A 21,681-nucleotide genomic window follows, 5' to 3' on the forward strand; every position below is an offset into this window, starting at 1 on the left:
CTATGAGTTGGTTCTGACTCAATGGCACCTGACAACAACAACCTATATGGTAACCACAGACTGTCTTCGTTCTCTGGGGACACAAACACTGTGTGGGTTCTGGATATGTCCCACACTCTGAGGAAGGAAAAGCTGGTTACAACCAAATTAGAGTACAGGGGGAAAGTGAGGGCAAAGATGTTGTCACCTGAAAATGTACCAGCTATGTCCTGTTAAAATTGGGCAAAATTGTTAGGTTTATGGCTTGGCTGGCTTCCTATTCTTTGACTAAATTTATCATTTAAAAATAAAACTCTAAAAAACCTCACTTCTCAAGTCTCCTTTATTCATCCAACCATCCACTTTTTCTAAGTCCAAAGTCTCACTACCTAGCAGGAGAAACCAACACCAACGTAGGCAAGTCAGTTGCCTTGATACAATTAATTCTGACTGTGTCAACCAAAAAGAATCCATCAGGAGATGATACTTGGGTGGTTCGAAAATACTGAGAGTAATTTTGATGAAGGGAAAGAATATTAAAGATAGACATAAGACAATACAGAGAGAACAACATGAGCACAGGCATCATGAAAGGGTGTGCCTGGTGGGTGGAGGCTGAGAAGCCAGCCAATCTGGAGGGAAGGGATGGGCGCACAGTGAGTTAGGAATGACAACATGGGATCAGCTTCAGAAAGGCCTGCATTCTGGACTAATGAATCTCAACTTCGTACTTGAGGATGAAGATCTTTAGACTTGTTAATCAGGAATGTAACTAATGCATAGCTGCACTTTCAAATGCAACTCAGGCCACAGAGGTCAAGTAGAGAGAGGTTAATTAGGGACTACACGTTCTGTTAGGGAGCCATGGCGGTGATCTGTGAAAGAAACAACTAGAGACTAAAAATCAGAAATGGATAGAAACAGCAGGCAGAGGGGATGGAGGGGAAGCAATGACAATGTACAGTTGGTAGAACTGGGGAAAGAGAAAGGGAAGATGTAAAAATGGGTTTGGTAGTCTCTAACTGTGGTCATTAATGTAATAATAAAGCTAGCAGCCAAGATGTAAGTAAAACTGAGGAAAAGGAAAAAAAGTAAGATAGGCAGGCTAAGTTAAAGACATATTGTGTTTAAGGTATAGGTGGCCAATGAAAATAAACTTAGGGGACTGGGACTGGTTACCTTTGGGTGCCAGTAAGAATTTTCTTATACTGATCATACTTAAACTAGGGATTGTGGTGCTGTGGATAAGCACCCTCCACTCGTCTGCCAGTTTGTTGTACTGTGGTGATTTTCATGTATCTGTGATGCTGGAAGCTATGTCACCGGTATTTTAAATACCAGCAGGGTCACCCATGGTGGACAGGTTTCAGCTGGGCTTCCAGACAAAGACAGACTAGAAAGGCGAGATGGACTACTCCTCATATTTAGTCACTGAAATCTTTATGAATAACAGTAGAATACTGTCAGCACCAGAATATTGAAAGTGATGAAGAGCACCAGATTATCATCAGGTATAATGCAGGAAGATAAGCTCCTCAGGCTGGAATGCACTCAAAGTGCGATTCAGGAAGTACTGCCTCCTCAAAGTAGAGTTGACCATGAAGATGCAAGTGAAGTAAAGCCTTTAGGACCTTTCAGAACCTTTGTTTGCTGATGGGCACAGGTCAAAATGAAGAGAAACAGCTGTAAACATCCATGAATAATCAGAATATGGAATGTGTATGAAGTATGCCGTCAGGAGAATTGGCAATTGTCAAAAATGAAATGGAACACATAAACATCGATGTCCTAGGCATTAGTGAGCTGAAATGGACTGATATTGCCATTTTGAATCTGATAATCACCTACCTGGTTTACTATGATGGGAATGATAAATTGAGGAGGAATGGTGTCACGTTTGTCATCAAAAAGAATATATCAAGATCTGTCTTGAAGTACAATGCTGTCTGTGATAGGATAATATCCATACGCCTACAAGGAAGACCAAGAATCTTGATAAGATGCAGTGGGCTAATGTGCCAGACTGCAAAGGCACATTGAATGACAAGATCGGCAATTCAAGCTCACCAGCTGCTCCTTGGAAACCCTATACAGGATTGCTATGAGTCGGAACAGACTCCATGGCAATTAACAACAACAACAAGGAAGACCACTAAATAACTCTGATTCAAATTTATGCACCAATGACTAAAGCCAGTGAAGATGAAACTGAAGAATTCTACCATCTTCTTCAGTTTGAAACTGATCAGACATGCAATCAAGATAATTACTGACTAAAAGGAGCTCTGGTAGCGTAGTGGTTACAAATTGGGCTGCAAACCTCAGGGTCAGCAGTTCAAAACTAACAGCTGTTCCACGGGAGAAAGATGAGGCGTTCTGCTCCCGTAAAGATTTACAGCCTCGGAAACCCTGTATAGGGTCGCTATGAGTCGGAATGGACTCCACGGCACATAACAACAACAATTGGAATGCAAAGGTTGGAAACAAAGAGGCAGGATCAGTAGTTAGAAAATATGGCATTGGTGATAGAATCAGTGCTGGAGATCACATGATAGAATTTTGCAAGACCAATGACCAATGGAAATACATTTTTGAAATAACATAAAAGATAACTATATACATGGACCTCACCAGATGGAAGACAGAGAAATCAAATTGACTACATCTGTGGAAAGAGATGATGGAAAGGCTCCATATTACCATCCCAAATAAAGCCAGGGACAGATTGTAGACCAGACCATCAATTGCTCAAAAGCAACTCAAGCTGAAGCTGAAAAAATTTAAAATAAGTCCACAAGAGCCAAAATATAACCTTGAACATATCCCACCTGGATATAGAGATCATCACAAGAACAGATTTAATGCATTAGACACTAAAGACTCAAGACCTGAAGAGTTGTGGGATGACATACAGGAAGAAAGCAAAAGGTCATTAAGAAGACAAGAAAGAAGGAAAACTCCAAAATGGATGTCAGAAGAGACTCTGAAACTTGCTTTTCAGTGTAGAGAAGCTAAAGCAAATGGAAGAAATGGAGAGGTAAAAGAGCTGAATAGAAAATTTCCAAAGGCCGTTCAAGAACACAAAGTCAAATATTATAACAAAATGTGCATAGACCTGGAGTTATAAAATCAAAAGGGAAGAATACACTCAGCTGAGGAAACAGAAGAAAAAAATCAAACCTCAATTTGAAATATTGAAGGATTCTGTGAGCAAAATATTGAATGATGCAGAAAGCACCAAAAGAAGATGGAAGGAATGCACAGTCACTGTACAAAAAGGAAGTGGTTAATGGTCAACCATTTCAAGAGGTAGCATATGGTCAAGAGCCAAGGATACTGAAGGAAGAAGTCCTAGGTGCATTGAAGACACTGGCAAAGAACAAGGCTCCAGGAAATGATGCCATACAAATAGAAATCTTTCAACAAACTGACAAAGCACTGGAGGCACTCACTCCTCTATGCCAAGACATTTGGAAAACAACTAAGAGATCCATATCTGTGCCCGTTCTAAAGAGATGTGACCCAACAGAATGTGAAAATCAGTGCACAATGCCATTAATACTCCATTCAAGCCAATTTTTGCTAAAGATCATTTAAAAATAGCTTCAAACCAAACATTCACAGAGAACTTCCAGAGGTCCAAGCTGACTCAGAAGAGGAGGTGGGACAAGGGATTTCATTGCTGATGTCAGTCAGATGGCTTGGTTGAAAGCAGAGAATACCAGAAAGATGTTTATCTGTGCTTTATTAACTATGCAAAGGCGTTCAGTTGTGTGAATCATGATGAACTATGGACAGCATTGTGAAGAATAAAGACTCCTGAACACTTAATTGTGCTCCTAAGGACCAAGAGGCAGTTGTTCAAGCAGAACAAGGAAACACTGAATAGTTTAAAATTAGGAAAGCTGTACACCAGGGCTGTATTCTTTTACCATACTTTTTCAATCTTTATGACCAGCAAATAATCTGAGAAGCTGGATTTTATGAAGAAAAATGTGGCATGTAAGATTCAGCAACCTGAGATATGCAGATGATACAACCTTGCTTGCTGAAAGCAAAGAGGACATAAAATACTTACTGATGAAGATCAAAGACCACAGCCTTCTATATGGGTTGTACCTCAACATAAAGAAAATAAAAATCCTCACCATTGGAACAATAAATAACATTGTATCAATGGAGAAAAGATTGAAGTTGTCAGAAACTTAATTTGGTTAGATCAACTATCAACACTCACGGAAGCAGCAGTCAAGAAATCAGATGATGTATTGCACTAGGCAAATCTGCTGCACAAGACCTCTTTAAAGTGTTCAAGAGCAAAGATGTCAGTTTGAGAGCTACGGTGCACCTGACTCAAGCCATGGTATTTCCAATAACCTCATATGCATGCAAAAGTTGGACAATGAATAAGGAAGACCATAGAAGAATTGATGCATTTGAGTTATGCTGTTGGAGGAGAATATTAAAAGCACCATGGGCTGCCAAAAGAATGAACTCATCTGTGTTCATAGAAGTACAGCCAAGATGGCCAGACTTCGTCTCTCATACTTTGGGCATATTATTAAGAGGGATATTATCATGAGAAGGATATCATGTCTGGTAAAATGGTGGGTCTGAGAAAAAGAGGAAGACTCCCAACAAGATGGACTGGCACAGTGGCAGCAGTGATGGTGTCAAATGTAGCAACGATTGTGAGGTTGGTGCCAGACAGGACTGTGTTTCTGTTGTGCATCGGGCTGCTATGAGTTGCTTCTGATTCAATGCGACCACAACCACAGGATAAGCACTGGATTTCTAACCATAAGGTCGGCAGTTCAAATCCACCAGCTATTCCTCAGAATCCTTCTACAGGATCACTGTGAGTCAGAGCCAACTCCTCAGTACCTGAAAACAATGGCACTTAACCAGAAAGAGGGGAGAACTAGCCAGTGAAAAGGTTAAGGGTGATGTAGTCTGTTAGCCAATGTTGCATAATAAATGATGGTTCGCAGTCCGATTCGTAACCACTACGCTACCAGAGCTCCTTGATCCTAAAAGTTAGCAACTTTAAACAGCCAACTTTTATTATATTATGAAGTTTCTGAGGTATTGTATCTGATGGTTACTTAGCGGGGTGGTTCTGACTCAGGGTTTTTCAAGTTGTCAGCCAAAACTGCAGTCATCTGCAGACTGGACCAGAGCTGAGAATCTCTTCTAGACTTTACTCACTTGATTGTTGGCAGGAAAACTCAGTTTCTCACTACAGGAGCCTCTCCACACAGCTGCTCATGGCATGGCAACTGGCTTACTCCTGAGATAGTAACACCACAACAGAATCCACACACCATCACTTCTGCCATACTGTCTTAGTCACACAGAGCAACCTCGATACAATGTGGAAAGGGACTGCACATGGTGCAAACACCAAGAAGGGGATGATAGTTGGAGCCATCTCAGAGGCTGCCTATCACATATCCCTGCCCAGGGAAACAGCAAAGGCCATCCACATGTCCTAACATATGGAGAATATCAACCAAAGACAATATCATAAGGGAGGTTTCATTAAGGAATGGGTGGTTAATAGTTCCAATTACTAAAAAGTCCAGGATTGGAGCTGAATGAACAAAGAAATTGAATCATTGGGTCTGGGATCAGCTGCCAGACCACAGTGTCACAGTGAGGTGAAAGCAGGTAGAAGCTACATCTTAAAAGATGAATAAGTGAACAGAAAATGAAGAAATAGTGGGTGGATGTAAAAAATGTTGACCACTTTCAATAGTTCAGGCTACAAAGGGGAGTTTTGTGGGGAGATGAGGATTTCAGGAAAGACAATTTCATTTCACTATACGCTAATCAATGTCTCTGTATGCTGGGGTACAGGAATACTTGGCTGAAGATTAAGTGGAAGGAAGAGGTGGAGGGGAAACTTTAGATACACATGACCGAGATTGTAATTGACATGTAAGGTCCCCAAAGACACAAAAAGAGGATTAGGCTTTTTCCTTTAATAGAAGGTCTGGAGGATGAGGGTCAGGATGGGGGTAGGAGAGATATGAGAGGGATTGAAGAGTGTTGGACTGGGGGTCTCCAGTTTCTTCTACTGAAGCTGAGGTGAAAGGAGCAGTGGGGGAGGGGAGTTGAAGAGGTCAAATGCTTAGAAGAGCTTAGGGATCTGCCTCCAGGGACAGTCATTTGCTTTGTGTTATTCAATGACCTTCCTACTACCTTGTGGAAACTTCCTCACCTCCAGCAGTTGGTGATTAGCATATACCCACATTTCATCTTCTCTTGACATCTCAAGCTCCCCAGAGCCATCCCAGACATTCTGGAAGTTTCATGCTGATATTAATGGCACACAATTTATGGCCATCCCATATGGCGGAGGATGTCTGGGAGCATCCATTTATAGCAGCAAATAAAAAATCTAGTCAAGTAGAGGGGGAGTGGCAGCCTGCCTGTTAGAGGCATTCTTTCCTGTTGACCACAATCAGGAGAAGGTAGCAGGGGAACCTTCAACAAACTCACCATTGCCTCCCCTGGTCTAAGAGCAGCAAGCAAATCAACACCTCGTTTGCACAGGAAGCCCTCCTGAATGGTCTGCCCCTTGGCTCCTGGGCTGGTCTTGCCCTCGGCAGCTTTATGACTGCAGTGTACATATAACTGAGAGAGAGGCAGAGGGGGCCAAGATGGAAACCTGGCTAGACTCACCTTGGCAATTTCTTTATTTCCTGTGTGATCTTGTCCAAGTTCACACAGCGTCATCTGACTGCCTCCTCCTCTGTAAAATGAGAATAATAGACTTGTATCATAGCACTTATCACAGGGCCTGGAATGCAGTTAATGCTCAGTAAACACTAGCCATTAGAACAGTCATTGACATCATCACTGGTTTTCCACAAGTTCTGGATACAAGACATTTATTCTCAAATGACTGGGATGATTGTGAGTTTATTGCATTCCTATCAGTCTACGGCTAGTGGATAGTGAACTGAAGCAGGATAGTAAATAAACTCTCCAGCCAGTCCTGTCATCATAAAGAATAGTTGCTGGAGAATCTTAGCTGGACTTCTTCACCCGGAAGTTCCTTGACCGAGTGCTTGCTGATGGCGTCACCTGGGCCTTGAACGGCTCCACGAGGTATCCAAGGTTTGATAATGGCCAAGAATAGACTAAGAGGGCAGAAGCCCAGGAGTGTATTTCACATGTTGTTGTTGTTATGTGCCGTGGAATCGGTTCCGACCCATAGTGACCCTGTACAGGGTTTCCGAGGCTGTAAATCTTTACGGGAGCAAAGCGCCTCATCTTTCTAAATCTAAAAACAAAGCAAAAGCGGTTACCACAAATCTTAAGAAGATAAACATTGTGAATAACGAAAAAGTTACCAGAGTAAATAAAGCTTTTGGAGATATACAAAAGGAACTTGAGCATTTCTCAAAAGGCCTTTCCCTTGAACCACGGCAAAAAAAATCTGATTCCTCAGCAGCAGCATGAAAACCACTCAGTCAATATCGACAAGGCTACAAGATTAATGGCTCAGTTGTAATGCAGTAGTGACACATCAAATTCCCAAGAAAACAAGACCAATAAATTTAATGTTTTATAAAAAATAAATAGTTGCTGGAGTCTCAAAAGTCAGGTTAGGCACACTGCAGTCAGCTCTCTGTTTCCCTATCTTCTCAGTTCCCATTTCCTAGAATCTGCTCTAGAAAAGGTGTGTTTGACTTCATCCATCTAACCTGGTGTCCTTGGGTGATACTGTAAGGACCAAACTGACTTTACCTGATTTTGCCTACCTAGAGACTGCTTGACTAAACTCTAGTCAGGCTCAGGAAAGCATTTTAAATAGACAAGGCCTCAGTTTTTAGTTCCCTCCAGAGACAAGGTCAATCTCCATTCTGTACATTAGCCTGAACACGTCCTCTACCTCCAAGAAAATGATATATGTATAAATAGCCAGGCAGCTCAAGGCCAGAGGCCAGATGTTTTCCTTTACCCTAGCCTAAGAACAAAGACCACCAGTCCTGACCAATTAAACTGTAACATCTCATAGTTTGCCAATTGTTAACCAATCCAAAGATTGTAAAGCTGAGAAACCTGAGCTGTTTGAAAACTCTATAAAAACCCTGCAGACAATGAATTCGGGGCTCTTTCCCTATTCCGAAGTGTCGGATAAGGTTAGAGACCTGGCTCGAGCTTGAATAAACAACCCTTATGTATTTGCATTGGTACACGGCTCCTGGGTGGTCTTTGGGGACCCCGAATTCTGGGCATAACAATACAAATGGCTAAACACTCAGTTACTAACGGAAAGGTTGGCAGTTAAAGTCCACCCAGAGGTGTGTTGGAAGAAAGACCTGGAAATCTACTTCTGAAAGGTCACAGCCATGGAAAGCCCTATGGAACACAGTTCTACTCCACATACAAGGAATCAATGAGATGGCAACTAACAACAGAATCACAGGCTCCCAGATCTGAGTCATCCAATCAGTGAGCGCAACACTTTGTCCCCACCCCCATTCAAACTTTCTGCAGTCCTTAGGGAGCGTATTACCTTCAAAACAGCTAATTCTATCACCGCGAGACCAATTGTTAAGCATCTTTCCATGCTTTGAGCTGAAAGCTTCCCCCTGTGACTTACACCTATTTGTGCAAGTTTGGATTCCTTAGAATGCAATAGAAATTGAATTATATTTTCTCTGTGTAATGTCCACATCCCGTCATTGAACCAAGCCGCTGCGATCCCAGCATCTTCTGCTTCACATACTTCTGTAATCTGAGACTCTCTTTTTGTCTTTGTACTTTTCCACTTGCTTTCCACTGGTCCTGCGTCCTTTTCCTCACTTTGCCAGGGTTGGCTGCTTGTGGAGCTTTCTAGCTTGTCCCACTGATTTCTCAAGGAAATGCCCCCTCTCCTTTTCCTCGGGACGCTTGAATGACTACACAGTCTGAATTGAATGTATGAAAGTTTTACCAACTTTGGAGCCAAATTCTATCTTAGTATCCCAATTTCTGACAATCTTTCTCTGAGCTCCTAGGAGTTTCTGCCATCCATCAGTCAGTTTTTCATATTGTAGTGGCTTGTGAGTTGCTATGATGCTTGAATCCATGCCACCGGTATTTCAAATACCAGTAGGACCACCCATAGTGATTGAGTTTCAGTGGAGCTCCCAGACTAAGGTAGACTGTGAAGAAAGACCTGCTGTTCTAATTCCAAAAGTTAGCCAACGACAACTTAATGGACCACAACAGAACGCAGCCCACTGTGCTTGCTTTGGACACATTATTAGGAGGGATCAATCACTGGAAGAGGACATTATGGTCCACAAGGAAGAGGACCAATTAGAGCATGGGAGACCCTCAGTTATAGGATCTGGCCCAAGTAGGATCGATAGCGTAGAGAGGTCAAATCTCATCCAGAATATTCTTTGCAGTTTTCCCATAGGGTTCTTCCATGTTTTACTTTTGCAGTGGGCCCTAATCTCCTTTTATAATCAGCCCAACATTTCAACTGTAACCCCTCTTAGAAGAATAGCCCCAGTGAAGAAAGGGCACCCCAGGACTTGAAGGATACCCTTCCATTCAGTCTCTGTGGTTCTCAGTCTACACTGACCTGAGCCAGGTACACAGAAAAGAGCTTCCTGAGAAAACAGTTGGGTAAGGGACTCAATTCAGGGACAGCACACTATGTCAGCCAAAATTATTTCATCTGTAACCAAAAACTCAAGGCAGCTAGGTCAACAGGAAACTGTCCTTGGTCACAGGCCAGCACTCAGCTGCTAGGGTTGGCAGTGTTGGGAAGTTCCGCAATGCCATAGCATCACAGGTGCCCAGTGTTGTTTCCCATCTCGCTCACCAAACTTTTGCCTGCACCCTCCTTGTCACAAGATGCCTGCCTATCTGACCCTGCAGCATCCAGAGGGAGCAGGGTGCAGTCACTTTTGTGCCCTCTGTAAAAGTGAGGAACTTTCCCAGAAGTGCATCAGCACACGCCTCTTGCTGGTAGTGTAGTTGTTAAGAACCATTAAGTCAATTCCAACTCATAGCAACCCTGTATAAGGTTCATGAAGAGCGACTGGTGAGTTTGAATCACTGTCCTTGCAGTTAGCAGTTGCATGCTTTATCCCACAGCACCACAGAATTGGGTCACACATTCATTTCTAAATCTGGGAGGGGGAATGTCGTGATTACAGCCACTAAACTCAACCACCTCCCATCCACCAATGGCTGCAATGTGTTCATCTCTTCTGAGCACATGGGCATCCAAGAAGCAAACAAAATTAGATCCTATTTGAAATGAAGGAGAGAATGTTGTGGGTGTCAGCCAGTGCTTCCCAAGCAGATCAGAGAGAATGGTTCCAAGGGAGAATGAAGCCATGTTACTGGTAACATCTGATCCACGTAGCCCTCTCTGCATTTCTAGGGACAGAGGGCATGTAAAGATGGAGCCCTCAGAAAGACATGTCAAATTTGGGGAAGGTTTGAGCTGATAAGAACAGTCTGCTAATTCGAGAGTCAATAAAAAAGTGTTGCTACTAGGGTTCTAGTTCATACATTCATGGGTTTATTCTGAACAAAACAAGTATAAACATTCTGTTATCAGTGGATGGCTACAGACACGTTCTCTAAGTAATAGCCATACTTAGTCTCATTAGGGTGCCTTCAAAAAAAGGATACTTCTTGTGCCATGGAAAGAAACAATTTCGAGGTCAGGACTAATATCATTTGTTTTACAAAACTCAAGTGAACATCTTCCCAAATCATTGAAGCTTTTCAACAAATTTACGGGAAAGTTACTCCAAATAAACGACCGTTTTTACATGGATCAAGCATTTTAAGGGTGATAGAGATGATCTCAACCTTGACAAATGAAAAAGCTGTGGCTGAAGTCCAGAAACTGATGGAAGACCACAGAATTACCATGAATGCAATAGATACTGAAGACATAGCATTCTCACCCAAGAAAAACATAACACTCACTATGTCTGAACTTTCCATTATTGTAAGGATTTTTCTCAAATGCATGTGAAAGTTGGACAATCAGTAAGGAAGATGAGAGGAGAATCGATGCATTTGAATTATGATGTTGGAGAAGAATATTAAAAGTACCATGGATTTCCAAAAGAACAAACAAATTTGTGTTGGAAGAAGTACAGTTAGAATGCTTCTTGGAAGCCAGAATGGTAAGACTTCATCTCTCATACTTCAGAAATGCTATCAGGAGGAACCAGTTACTTTAGAAGGACATTATCCTTAGTAAAATGGTGGACCGGCAAAAAAAGAGGAAGACCTCAATGAGATGGATTGGCACCGTGTCAGCACGGGCTCAAATGTAACAACCATTGGGAGATGGCACAGGACTGGGTAATGTTTTGTTCCGTTGTGCATAGGGTTGTTATAAGACGGAACCAACTTGATGGCACCTAACCACAGCAAATGAGGATTTTCCCTCTAATTCTCTTGCTTGTTTGTTGTGTGTGTGTATGGCAGGGGGGAGGGGGGATGTTATGACCTATTCTAAATGAACAGTGGAGCAATAGATTTCAAAAAAAATATCCAAAAGGAAATTTAACCCTTGATAAGTCCAAAGTAAAATAAGAATTAGTGAAAACCCACCATTAGCCAATTTTGAGATTGAGCTTCCTGGCCCAGCTGCACTTAAACTACTTTAAGAACCATCAACCCAGCCAAACTCTCTCATTGATTTTTGCAAAAGTTACTAAGTAATGCTCACACGTCTCTTTAGATTCCCCCAAGGTCACCTAGTTAATTATTGACATTCAACTCCCTCCTAAAAACCCTAATAGTCCCCCCCAATCATGTGCTAGGGATGCTGGTCCAGGATAAATGAAGGTCCCATTTGTAATGGGGCTAAGTAAGCTCTGGTCTGAGTCCAAGTCTGCCACAGCCTGGCAAAGCATCATAATCCACCTCTAAATAGAAGAGTGAAGCTTGGAACCCATCTCAAAAGTGGTTTGTACTGGTGATTTAAAGGCACAGCCATCTCTCAAATGCACACAACCGTGGACATCGGAGTGCCCCATCTCCTCAGGGACTGACTTCCCCCAGACCCTGGAGAGATGTCAGGTTCAGGTAAGACTTCCACGGTTCTGTCCAGTAAGGAAGGGCCCTTGGATACCCCCTTAGCTCTCTCCTCCCAGCCAGAAATGGTTAATACCCTGCTTATTTGAGCTGCCCCCGCCCAACCCTAATCAGTCAGATCTCAGGCAGGCTTGAGGCTGAGGGCTGCACGGAGCAGAGGGGGCATTCTTCTCAGGTAATGATTAAGCCAAATGCTGGGTAAGGGCACAGTGGCAGGGCCAGGAAGGTGATTCCTATTTACACCTCAGTGAGACGGCAGTGGCCAAGACCCATTTGGGAAGGCAGAGCCCCTGGGCTCAGGGGCCTGGAGCTGGTGACTACAACCTTCTGTCTGCAGACGGAGGTCCAGGCAAATTCCAGGCTGGACCTCCGCCACCTGACCTACTGGGACTCTGCCCTCACTGCCCCGGTGCCATGAAGCTCCAGGTGTTTTGGATTGGGCTGGAATACACCTGCCGGCTCCTAGGCATTACCACTGCTGCAGGTAAGACCCCCACCTTGCTTTGTTGTCCCTCCACACTGGGCAGAACAGACAGGGCTGCTCGAGGGTGGAAAGTAGTCAGCCGGATGAGCAGGCTCACCTAACAATACTTTTCATCCTTCTCTTTCCCCCATCCACAGCAGTCCTGCTCTGTAGGCAGCAGCAGGCATGATGGAGTGAGTTTGGGGTCAGGACTGGTGTGCCTAGCATGAAATCCTTGCTTGGCAACCAAATCTCCGCATGCCCAGTGTCATCATCGATGAGAGTATGGTGAGGCAGAGGTCAGTTACAGAAAGGGGAGAGGTAGAGGACTGGGCAAACAGGAGAATGGATGCTTCACTTCAGAGACACACAAATGGTAAATTGAGCTCATCTTGTTTTGTTCAAATGAAAGTCCTGTTTCAAGGAGAGAGACTCCGCAGTACCCAGAGCACCTGTGCTCAGGTGAGACCAAGCTAATGGACTGACCATGGAGATTGCAGGCTTCCCTTGACCACTTGTTGGCCCTGTTAACACAAGTCCCTGTCTGTTGCCTGCTGCAGTAGCCCACTGTGTTTTGGGGAAATGGTCCGTAGGTTAGACTTTCTTGACATGGTTTCACCCTTGTATCTAGCCTTCAGGGTCATGGCTATTTAACTCACTGCGGGGACAGAACAACTGGCATCCACCATAATCCTGAGCTTTGCCCACTCACTTTCCCCAAAACACACCCCGGCCCTTAGTCTTGTGGCCTCTACTTAGTCAGCATCTGTGTTGGGGATGGAAGCAGGAACAATCTTAGACTTTAGCCCTGGGCCCCTTGTCCCTTGTGGACCAAGGAAGAGATTTCCATTATCTATCAAAGTCCTTCCCTCTCACTGGACAAGTTTACATCTGTCTCATGACAAAGGTCCCTAAGCTTGAACTCACACAGTGCTATCTCCAGCCCCAATCCTGTCACTTAGCAGATGCATGACCTCAGGAGAGTCACTAGATCCCTTTAAGTCTGTGCTTTCTGACCTAAGTGGGATCACTAGGCCTGCAGACTAGTTGTTTTAGAGGATGAAGTATACATGGATATGACATAGCTTAATGAAATGTGCTGGTGTGGCGCTGTGGGTTAATGCACCAGACTGCAAAGCCATTTGAACTGAAATGTTGGTGGTTCAAGCTCACCAGCTGCTCCTTGGAAACCCTATACAGGGTCACTATGGGTCGGAATCAACTCGATGGCACTTGACAACAACAACAATGAAACTAGGAATGTAAACCTCTTTGGAAAAGTCGCAATGAGACCCTCCAAAGTTCAGGAGCGATCTTCATCATCCTCAGGGGACTCTGGGCTGAAGCTACTAGTGATACTGTGATCATCTAGGCAATGGATTAGAGCAAAAAGAGTTAGTAGGGGGCCCTCTATTACCACCCCACCTTTTACAAAATGGAATAACTGAGCTTAACTAGGGATGGTAAACTTGTCCATGGTCATACTGCAGATTAGAGGGAGAGCCAGTCTAGACCTCATTCAGCAAAGACCGGAGATCTGAACAAAATTCTCTCTGTATCCAAGGTAGGAGGCCCTGCCTGGCCTGCACAAGGAAGGGATCTTAAGTTGCCCTTTGGGGGATCATGAGTAGATGGGCCTGATGGTGGATTCAACTTCAGCAGCCGTGTTTAGAACACACTGTCATCTGCATCTAAGGGAATGACTACCCAGATCCCCAACAACCCACTTGGGAGGGTGAGGCTGGCCTAAATAGAATGAGTGGGATTCACTGTTGACCTTGAGTCCATCCTACCTCTGCCCCACCAGACCTTGGTCTCAAAATATGTAGAATGTTCCTCTCTCGTTATCAGGTATTGGGTGATGTTTCCTCACTTGCATGAATTCTGAGTTGGCCACACACCACCAGAGCTGAGATTTGCCTCCTGTCCAAAAGCTGTTGGAAAATGTATATTTCTACTTCTCAAATGATTAGCTACTTATATGTCAGGGTCCGATTTATCTCCATCATTGGAAGGGTCTGTAGCCATGCTTACTCTTAACCACAATGCTCTCCCTCTGCACAGAGGGCTGCTATCAATACTATTAATGGCGGCTCTCTTGGTTGTGACATAAGATCCAGGCTAAAACCAGGCCACACTATTCCTTTTAATAACCAGGCTTTCAAACAATCTTGTCTGGGCTTTCTAGAGCACTGGGAACAAGTTGGAAACTTCAAAGAAGGATTTTGGAACTCTGAGGCCAATTCTGAATTTCTTCCAACATCATTGGCTTTCAGGATTCTTTCCAGTGTGTATAATTGGAAAATTCCTTATTCCTCTAAGCCTCTTTTTTATTAAAATCTTCTATTGAGAAGTTCAGGCTTCCTTTGCAGGGCCACTGTGTCTACAGGGAAAGAAGCTGGCACTTTGCAGAGGCCATGGGGAACCTAAGATGCCACCTTGTTCCACAGTAAGTGGGGGCTAAGTAAGTCCAACATCCCCTGGAGTGTGACTTACAGGGGCCTGACCGCTCCTCATTGGAGGTGTCTGGGAAGCCAAAGGCGCCATGGCTATGCCTTCAGAAGGCCCTACAGAGTGTCTGGCTCACCCATGTGGTCTCTGTCTCTGCCTGCCCTTTGGGTGCAACTTCATTAGAACTCCGTGTCCAGATTCATTTTGGTCACTCTGTTTTGAGTTTCCCTCACCCCCGTAGCAAGTCTCCCCATAGGCCATTATTGCCCTCCTCCATTCAAACCCTAGATCACTGGTAATCTGAAAGCGCAGTCGGGGCATTTCTGCAGACACCTGGATAAGCAGATTTTAGCAAACCACCTTCTACTGAAGGTGTTTAGACAACTGTTGACCAGTTGTATGTCTCAGGTCATCATAGGCCCCTACCCCATTGCCTTACATTTGGTTAGCTTTACACATATGCATTATTAGCCTAGCCTAGGAAGGCTTTGTGTGTATGTGTGTATGTGTGTGTGTGTGTGTGTGTGTGTGTGAAGTGTGGGGGTGAATGTGAGCTCTTTGAGTGTCTCTGTTGCTCAGATGTGGCACCAAGAGCTGCTCAAAGACAGAACTGAGAAACTACAGACAGGTGTGGCGTGCAGCCCCACCCCATGCAGATGCTGCAACACCAGCTGATTCCCCAATCAAGTTCTAACTGTGCTCAACTGAAGAAAGGGCGATGTCGCCCTGAGTTAGAGATTCAGATCTCAAGAGGGCTCAAACCTGTGTGTTTTCTCACTACAGATTGACTGTCTAGGTGAGGGAGGGGTTGTGTATTCAGGAAAATGGGTTTAACTTAACTAGGAGCCCAGTGCCCAGGGCCAATGAGCAAAGGGCCTATTGGACAGGTTTGATTCCCTTGCTTTTACTGAAAGGCAGGATTGTCTTCCCTTTGAAGTTTTCAGTCCAGTCCTTTTTATTCCTGAGTAGAGGTCTTGGTAACATTCTTCTTCCCCACTCCTTACCCCTGCCCTGCAGGAACCACCAGAGAACACAAGAAGAGCTCCCTTGATTCAGGGATCATGGCTTTTCAGAGAACATGCCTTTGGATCAGAATGGTGAGGGCCACCTGCTAACACTTAAGGGCTATACTCTTCCAGTTCTGCTTTAAGTTGTTGTTAAGTACCATAGAATCGGTTCCGATCCATAGCGACCCTGTATAGGATTTCTTAGGAGTGGCTGGTGAGCTGGAACCACCAACATTGCAGTTCAAACCTACTTTGCAGTCCAGTGCATTAACCCAAGAATAGCTAATAACTGACACTGTTGTTTGACTGTTTATTGTGAGGCAAGATTGATGTTGCATGTATTAAATACATTATCTCATTTAAACCTTATCTCCATCCTCTGAAGCATCCTCACTCTCATCTCCATTGTCTAGTTAGGAAAACTGAGGCTTGGTGGGGGTGAGGTGACTTGCTCAAGATCTCACAACCAGGTAGCTGGTTAAGCAAGTGTCCAACCAACGGTTGTCTAATCTTGAGATTAAACGCTGTGCTTTCCATATGTCCTAAAGGACCTAACTGTTCATAACTTGGTGACCTCAGAATGCAGAACAAGACACAAGAAGGCCTGGTCATAGCGCCACAGTAGTGTACTTCATGTTCCCATCCTGACCAATGCACAGGCACAGACAGGAAGGGTCATGGTGAGGAGGGGCACAAATACATGGAACCAAATAGTCAAGGGTCACTGGAGACATTTTTTAAATCTAAAGACTGATATTTAGTCCATTCAGCTGTTCATTCTGTCTCTGAAAGATTGCTATGCTTGCACTAACTGCCACCATCATGACCACGCCCACTTCTGGACCCCTTCTGGAGACAGGCAAATCAGCACACATTTCCAGAGGGAACTATCATAGAAGGGTCTGCCATTTGTGGGTCTAGAGGTGCGTGACTAAAAAAGTACTTTTAAGTCATATTATCTCACTGCAGTTCCACAAGTGTCTGGGAGGTCTGGAATACTGAGATCAGCCCCATTTCACAAATGAGAAGTTGAGACACAGAATGTTCAAGTTGTTTGTCAGAGGTCACAGCAGTAAAGAGTAGGGCTGGTGTTGGAACACTGGTCTGCCAAACCACACAGCTATGAAGCAAAAGACACAAATATCACACAGCTACAAAGACAAGGGGCACCAGGAAATAAGGTGGGATTGAAACAAAACTGCTCTGAACTAGCACTGCTTATAATGGTGGTGGTTGGTGGACGTGTGCCACCAAGTCCGTTCTGACTCATAGAGACCCTATATATAGGAGTTCTGACGCTGTCAATCTTTGCAGAAGCAGAAAGTCTCATCTTTCTCCCTCACAATGACTGGTAAATTCTAATTACTGACCCTGCAAATAGCAGCCCAGCTCATAATCCACGCTACTACCAGAATTTGTTGTCTGTAAAGCTAGCAAGCTCTTTGTGACAAATCAAGTATGTTGGATCAAACTGGGACCACTTAGGGGCTTTGTCTTTCCCCAGGTTTTTGATCCATTAACTTGCCTCTATACATTCCCGAAAGGAGCTCTGGTAGTGTAGTGATTACAAATCGAGCTGCTAGCCTCAAGGTCGGCAGTTCAAAACTACCAGCTGTTACAAGGGAGAAAGATGAGGCTTTCTGCATCCGTAAAGATTTGCAGCCTCAGAAACCCTGTGCAGGGTCACTATGAGTCGGAACCAACTCCACGGTACTTAACAACAACAACATACATTCCCAATGGCTCCATTCCTTGCCATACTCCATTCCAAATGGAAACTTGGCTGATTAATATAGACTAAAACCAGAAAATCATTTAAAACCCAGTGTTCTCATTATTTTTTTAAGAGTACAGCAAATGCATAGTTTGACCCTAGCCATATTCAAAGCTTTTTAAATAACTAATGCTTTCAAAGCAACCATCTTGGGCTCTCATGCTAATTTCCACTCCTATTAAATGTTTATCCCCATGACTACCTCCTGCCATTCAAGAAAGCATAATTGAAGCAACAGTCCCAATCCAAAGGTCTTCTTCACGTTTGCTGAACCTCTCTCTACTTCACCAAACATGATGTTCTCCTCCAGTGATTGCTCCCCTGATAACAACAAACAAGTTAATCAGACATTGTTCTGTCATAATCTGTAAAGGGTTTTTGTTGTTGTTGTTAAGAATCTACTCATCAAAACATACACCAGTTCAACCATTTCTACATTTATAATTTAGTGATATTGATTACATTCTTTAAGTTGTGCCACCATCCTAACCCTCCTTTAAAGAGTTGTTCTTCCCCCATGAACACAAATTCACTACCCTTAGGTTCCTTATTTAAGATTCCTATCTAATATTTCAAGTTAGGATTGTCACTTTGATCACATATGTTGTTGTTGTTGTTAAGTACCATCAAGTTGGTTCCAACTTGTAGTGACCCTGTATAGGATTTCCAAGGAACAGCTGGTGAGTTTGAACCATCAACCTGTGGTTCAAATTGACCTTGTGGTTGAGTGCTTACCCTAAAGTACCACACCATATAGGTGGTTCTTAAAAGGGCATAATGCTCAAGGCAGACATTTTAAACTATTCATACTAAATTGTTGTTTGGAGTCTTGGTGTGACACCATAGGATAAGCACTAAACTGCTAACCACAAGGTCAGCAGTTCAAACCCACCAGCTGTTCCTTAGAAACCCTATACAGGGTCACTATGAGTTGGAACCAGCCTCACGGCACTTAACAACATTGTTTAGATTTAAGAATTCTTCAGGGAATATTTTTGGCTTAAGTTGTAAAGATTATTTCCTTATATAAGTTTCAGGATTCATCCATTACCCATAGTTCCAGAAGTCGGAAGTTTATGAGAATTTGAAATTCTGTTCTACTTCTACCCCACCCTTCAATCAGTATCTTTTCAATTTTATGTGGAATAGAAGAGGTCCTGAATAACTAAAGCAATGTTCAAAGAGAAGAACAAATTAGGAAGGCTCACACTTCCTGACTTTAAAGCATAATATCCAGGTATAGTAATCAAAACAGCCTGGTACTGGTATAACATTAGACACATTGTTGTTGTTGTTGTTGTTGTTGTTGTTGTTATGTGCCGTGGAGTCGGTTCCGACTCATAGTGACCCTGTACAGGGTTTCTGAGGCTATAAATCTTTACGGGAGCAGAAAGCCTCATCTTTCTCCCTCACAACAGCTGGTAGTTTCAAACTCCTGACCTTGTGGTTCACAGCCCGATTCGTAACCACTACAACATAGACCAGTGGAATTGAACTAAGAGTCCAGAAATAAAACCCACACATCTTTGATCAATTGATTTCTGACAAGGCTGCTAAGTCCATTCAATGGGGAAAATAATCTTTTCAATAAATGATGTTGGGAAAACTGGATTCTACGTGCAAAAAAATCCATGTAAGTTTTCATTGGCTAAGTGTTAGAAGTAGATCACCAATAGATTGCCTTTCTTCCTGGTATATCTTAGTCTGGAAACTCTGCTGAAACCTGTCCACCATGGTGATCCCATTTAAAATACTGAAGTATAGCTTCCAGCACCATAGCAGCACTATGACAAACTGACAGACAGGGGGTGAAAAATACAGAAAAGCATTCAAGAAATCCAACATTCTTTCATGATAAAATTTCTTAGCTAGTAATGAAAGGAAATTACCTCAATCAAATAAAGGGCATTGACAAAAAACACACAGCTACTTAATTATAAATTACTGAACATTTTTCTCTTTAGACTGGGAACCAGACAAGGACATTCACTTGTAATTAACATTGCATTGGTGGCTCTAATACAATAAAGCAAGAAGAGAAATAAAAGCCACACAGATTGGTGAGGAAGAAGAAAAATCTTTATTCACAAATGACATTATTACTTGTAAAAAATCTAATGAAACCTACATACACACACACACACAAAAGCTACCAGAATCAGGAGTTTAGTAAGGCTGCAGAAGATATGGCCAATATACAAAAACATTTGTATTTCTATGTACTAGCAATAACAATAGAAAAATGAAATTTTTTAATATACTATTTATAGTAGTACTTAATTGTGCACATGTGGGACCTATACATAGACCAAGAGGTAGTCCTTCAAACAGAACAAAGGGATACTGCATGGTTTTAAATTGGGAAAGGTGTACATCAGGGTACACCTTTTCACCATACTCTTTCAGTCTGTATGCTGAGCAAGTAATCTGAGAAGCTGGATTATATAAAGAAGAAAGTAGCTATAATATGCAGATGACACAAACTTGATGCTAAAAGTGATGAGGACTTGAAGCACTGATGAAGATCAAAGTCTACAACCTTTAGTATGTATGTATTATAACTCAGTACAAACAAAAGAAAAATTCTCATAACTGGACCAATAAATAACATCATGATAAACTAGAAACAATAGAAGTTGTAAAGGATTTTATTTTAATTGGATTCAAATCAAAGCTCATGGAAGCAGCACTCAAGATATTAAATGACATATGACTTCAACAACTCTGCTGGAAAAGACCACCTTGAGGACTAAGGTGAGCCTAGTCCAAGCCATGCTACTTCCAATTGCCTCACACACATGTGAAAGCTGGATAATGAATATGGAAGCCTAGGGAAGAACTGATGCATTTGAATTACAGTGGTGGCAAAGAATATTGAAAGTACCATGGACTGTCAGAAAAACAAACAAGTCTGTGTTGGAAGGAGTACAGCCAGAATGCTGCTTAGAAGTGAAGATGATGAGACTTCTTCTCTTATATTTTGAACATATTATCAGTCTCTAGAAAAAAAGACATCATGCTAGGGAAAATAGAGGATCCGCAGAAAAGAGGAAGACCCCAAAGAGATGTATTGACACAGTGGAAGCAACAATGGACTCATGATAAAAATCATGAGGATGCCACAGGACCCAGGCAGTGTTTTGTTTTGTTTTTTTCATTCTATTGTAGATAAAGTTGCTATGAGTAGGAACTGACTCAATAGCAACTAACAACAACAACAATAGTTACATAACATCAAAAATATTAGGAAGGAGGCAACAAGATGGTAGACTAGGCAGAAAGGCTGTATGGACCCTCTACAACAAAGATACACATAACCAAATGAAACAGATGCAGAAAATAGTCCTGAAACTCTGAGCTTCAGATGAAGGAATAGAGAAGTGGATTGAATGCTTAGAAGAAGAGAGAGCTGAGCAAACACAGCAAAATAAGGAGATAGTGATGATATGAACCAGAGAGGAGAGAGGCACAGCCATCTTGAGCTTTTGTCAGTGGCTTCAGAGACAAAAAAAAAAAAAAAAAAAAATGAACTGAGTGTAAAGCTGATGTTCTGCCATGTAGACTATCACACAATTCACAATAAAACATTAAAAAAAAAAAAAAAAAAAAAAAAATTATTGGCATTGCAGGAATATATCTGTGGCTTGCAGAGACAAAGGTGTGATTTTTTTTCTTGTTCCCCATACTCCCCTGATGACCAGAGATGAGGCCACCCACATACACTACCAGGGAATCTCCCACTATTCTGGTGGTTGTGAGCCCCATTAAAGGAAGGGGAAGCTGTCTGCATTGACCCTGTTCTGGTGGACCCTGCTCCAGATCTGCAGTCAGCCTTCTGGGCTAGCCTTCACTAGGAGAAGCAGTTGAACAGATGTGTAGGGAGAAACAAACAAACAAAAACACACAGAAAAGAAACTGCTGATCTGTGC

The 21,681-nt window shown here is 42.8% G+C and overlaps 1 protein-coding gene and 1 pseudogene across 1 annotated transcript in view; both read left to right on the plus strand.

Moving 5' to 3' along the window:
• The first annotated feature begins 7,112 nt into the window (after positions 1-7,112).
• LOC102816043 lies at positions 7,113-7,501 on the plus strand (annotated as a pseudogene).
• A 4,970-nt stretch (positions 7,502-12,471) lies between these two features.
• The window catches only part of TMEM72 (transmembrane protein 72), a 35,743-nt gene continuing 26,533 nt past the window's right edge, over positions 12,472-21,681 (plus strand). The window contains exon 1 of the mRNA XM_006837447.1: positions 12,472-12,541. Coding sequence (XP_006837510.1) covers positions 12,472-12,541 — 70 coding nt within the window. The remainder of the gene's footprint in view (positions 12,542-21,681) is intronic.

The sequence above is a fragment of the Chrysochloris asiatica genome, unplaced genomic scaffold, assembly GCF_000296735.1.
Source record: "Chrysochloris asiatica unplaced genomic scaffold, ChrAsi1.0 scaffold00020, whole genome shotgun sequence".
NCBI lineage: Eukaryota > Metazoa > Chordata > Mammalia > Afrosoricida > Chrysochloridae > Chrysochloris > Chrysochloris asiatica.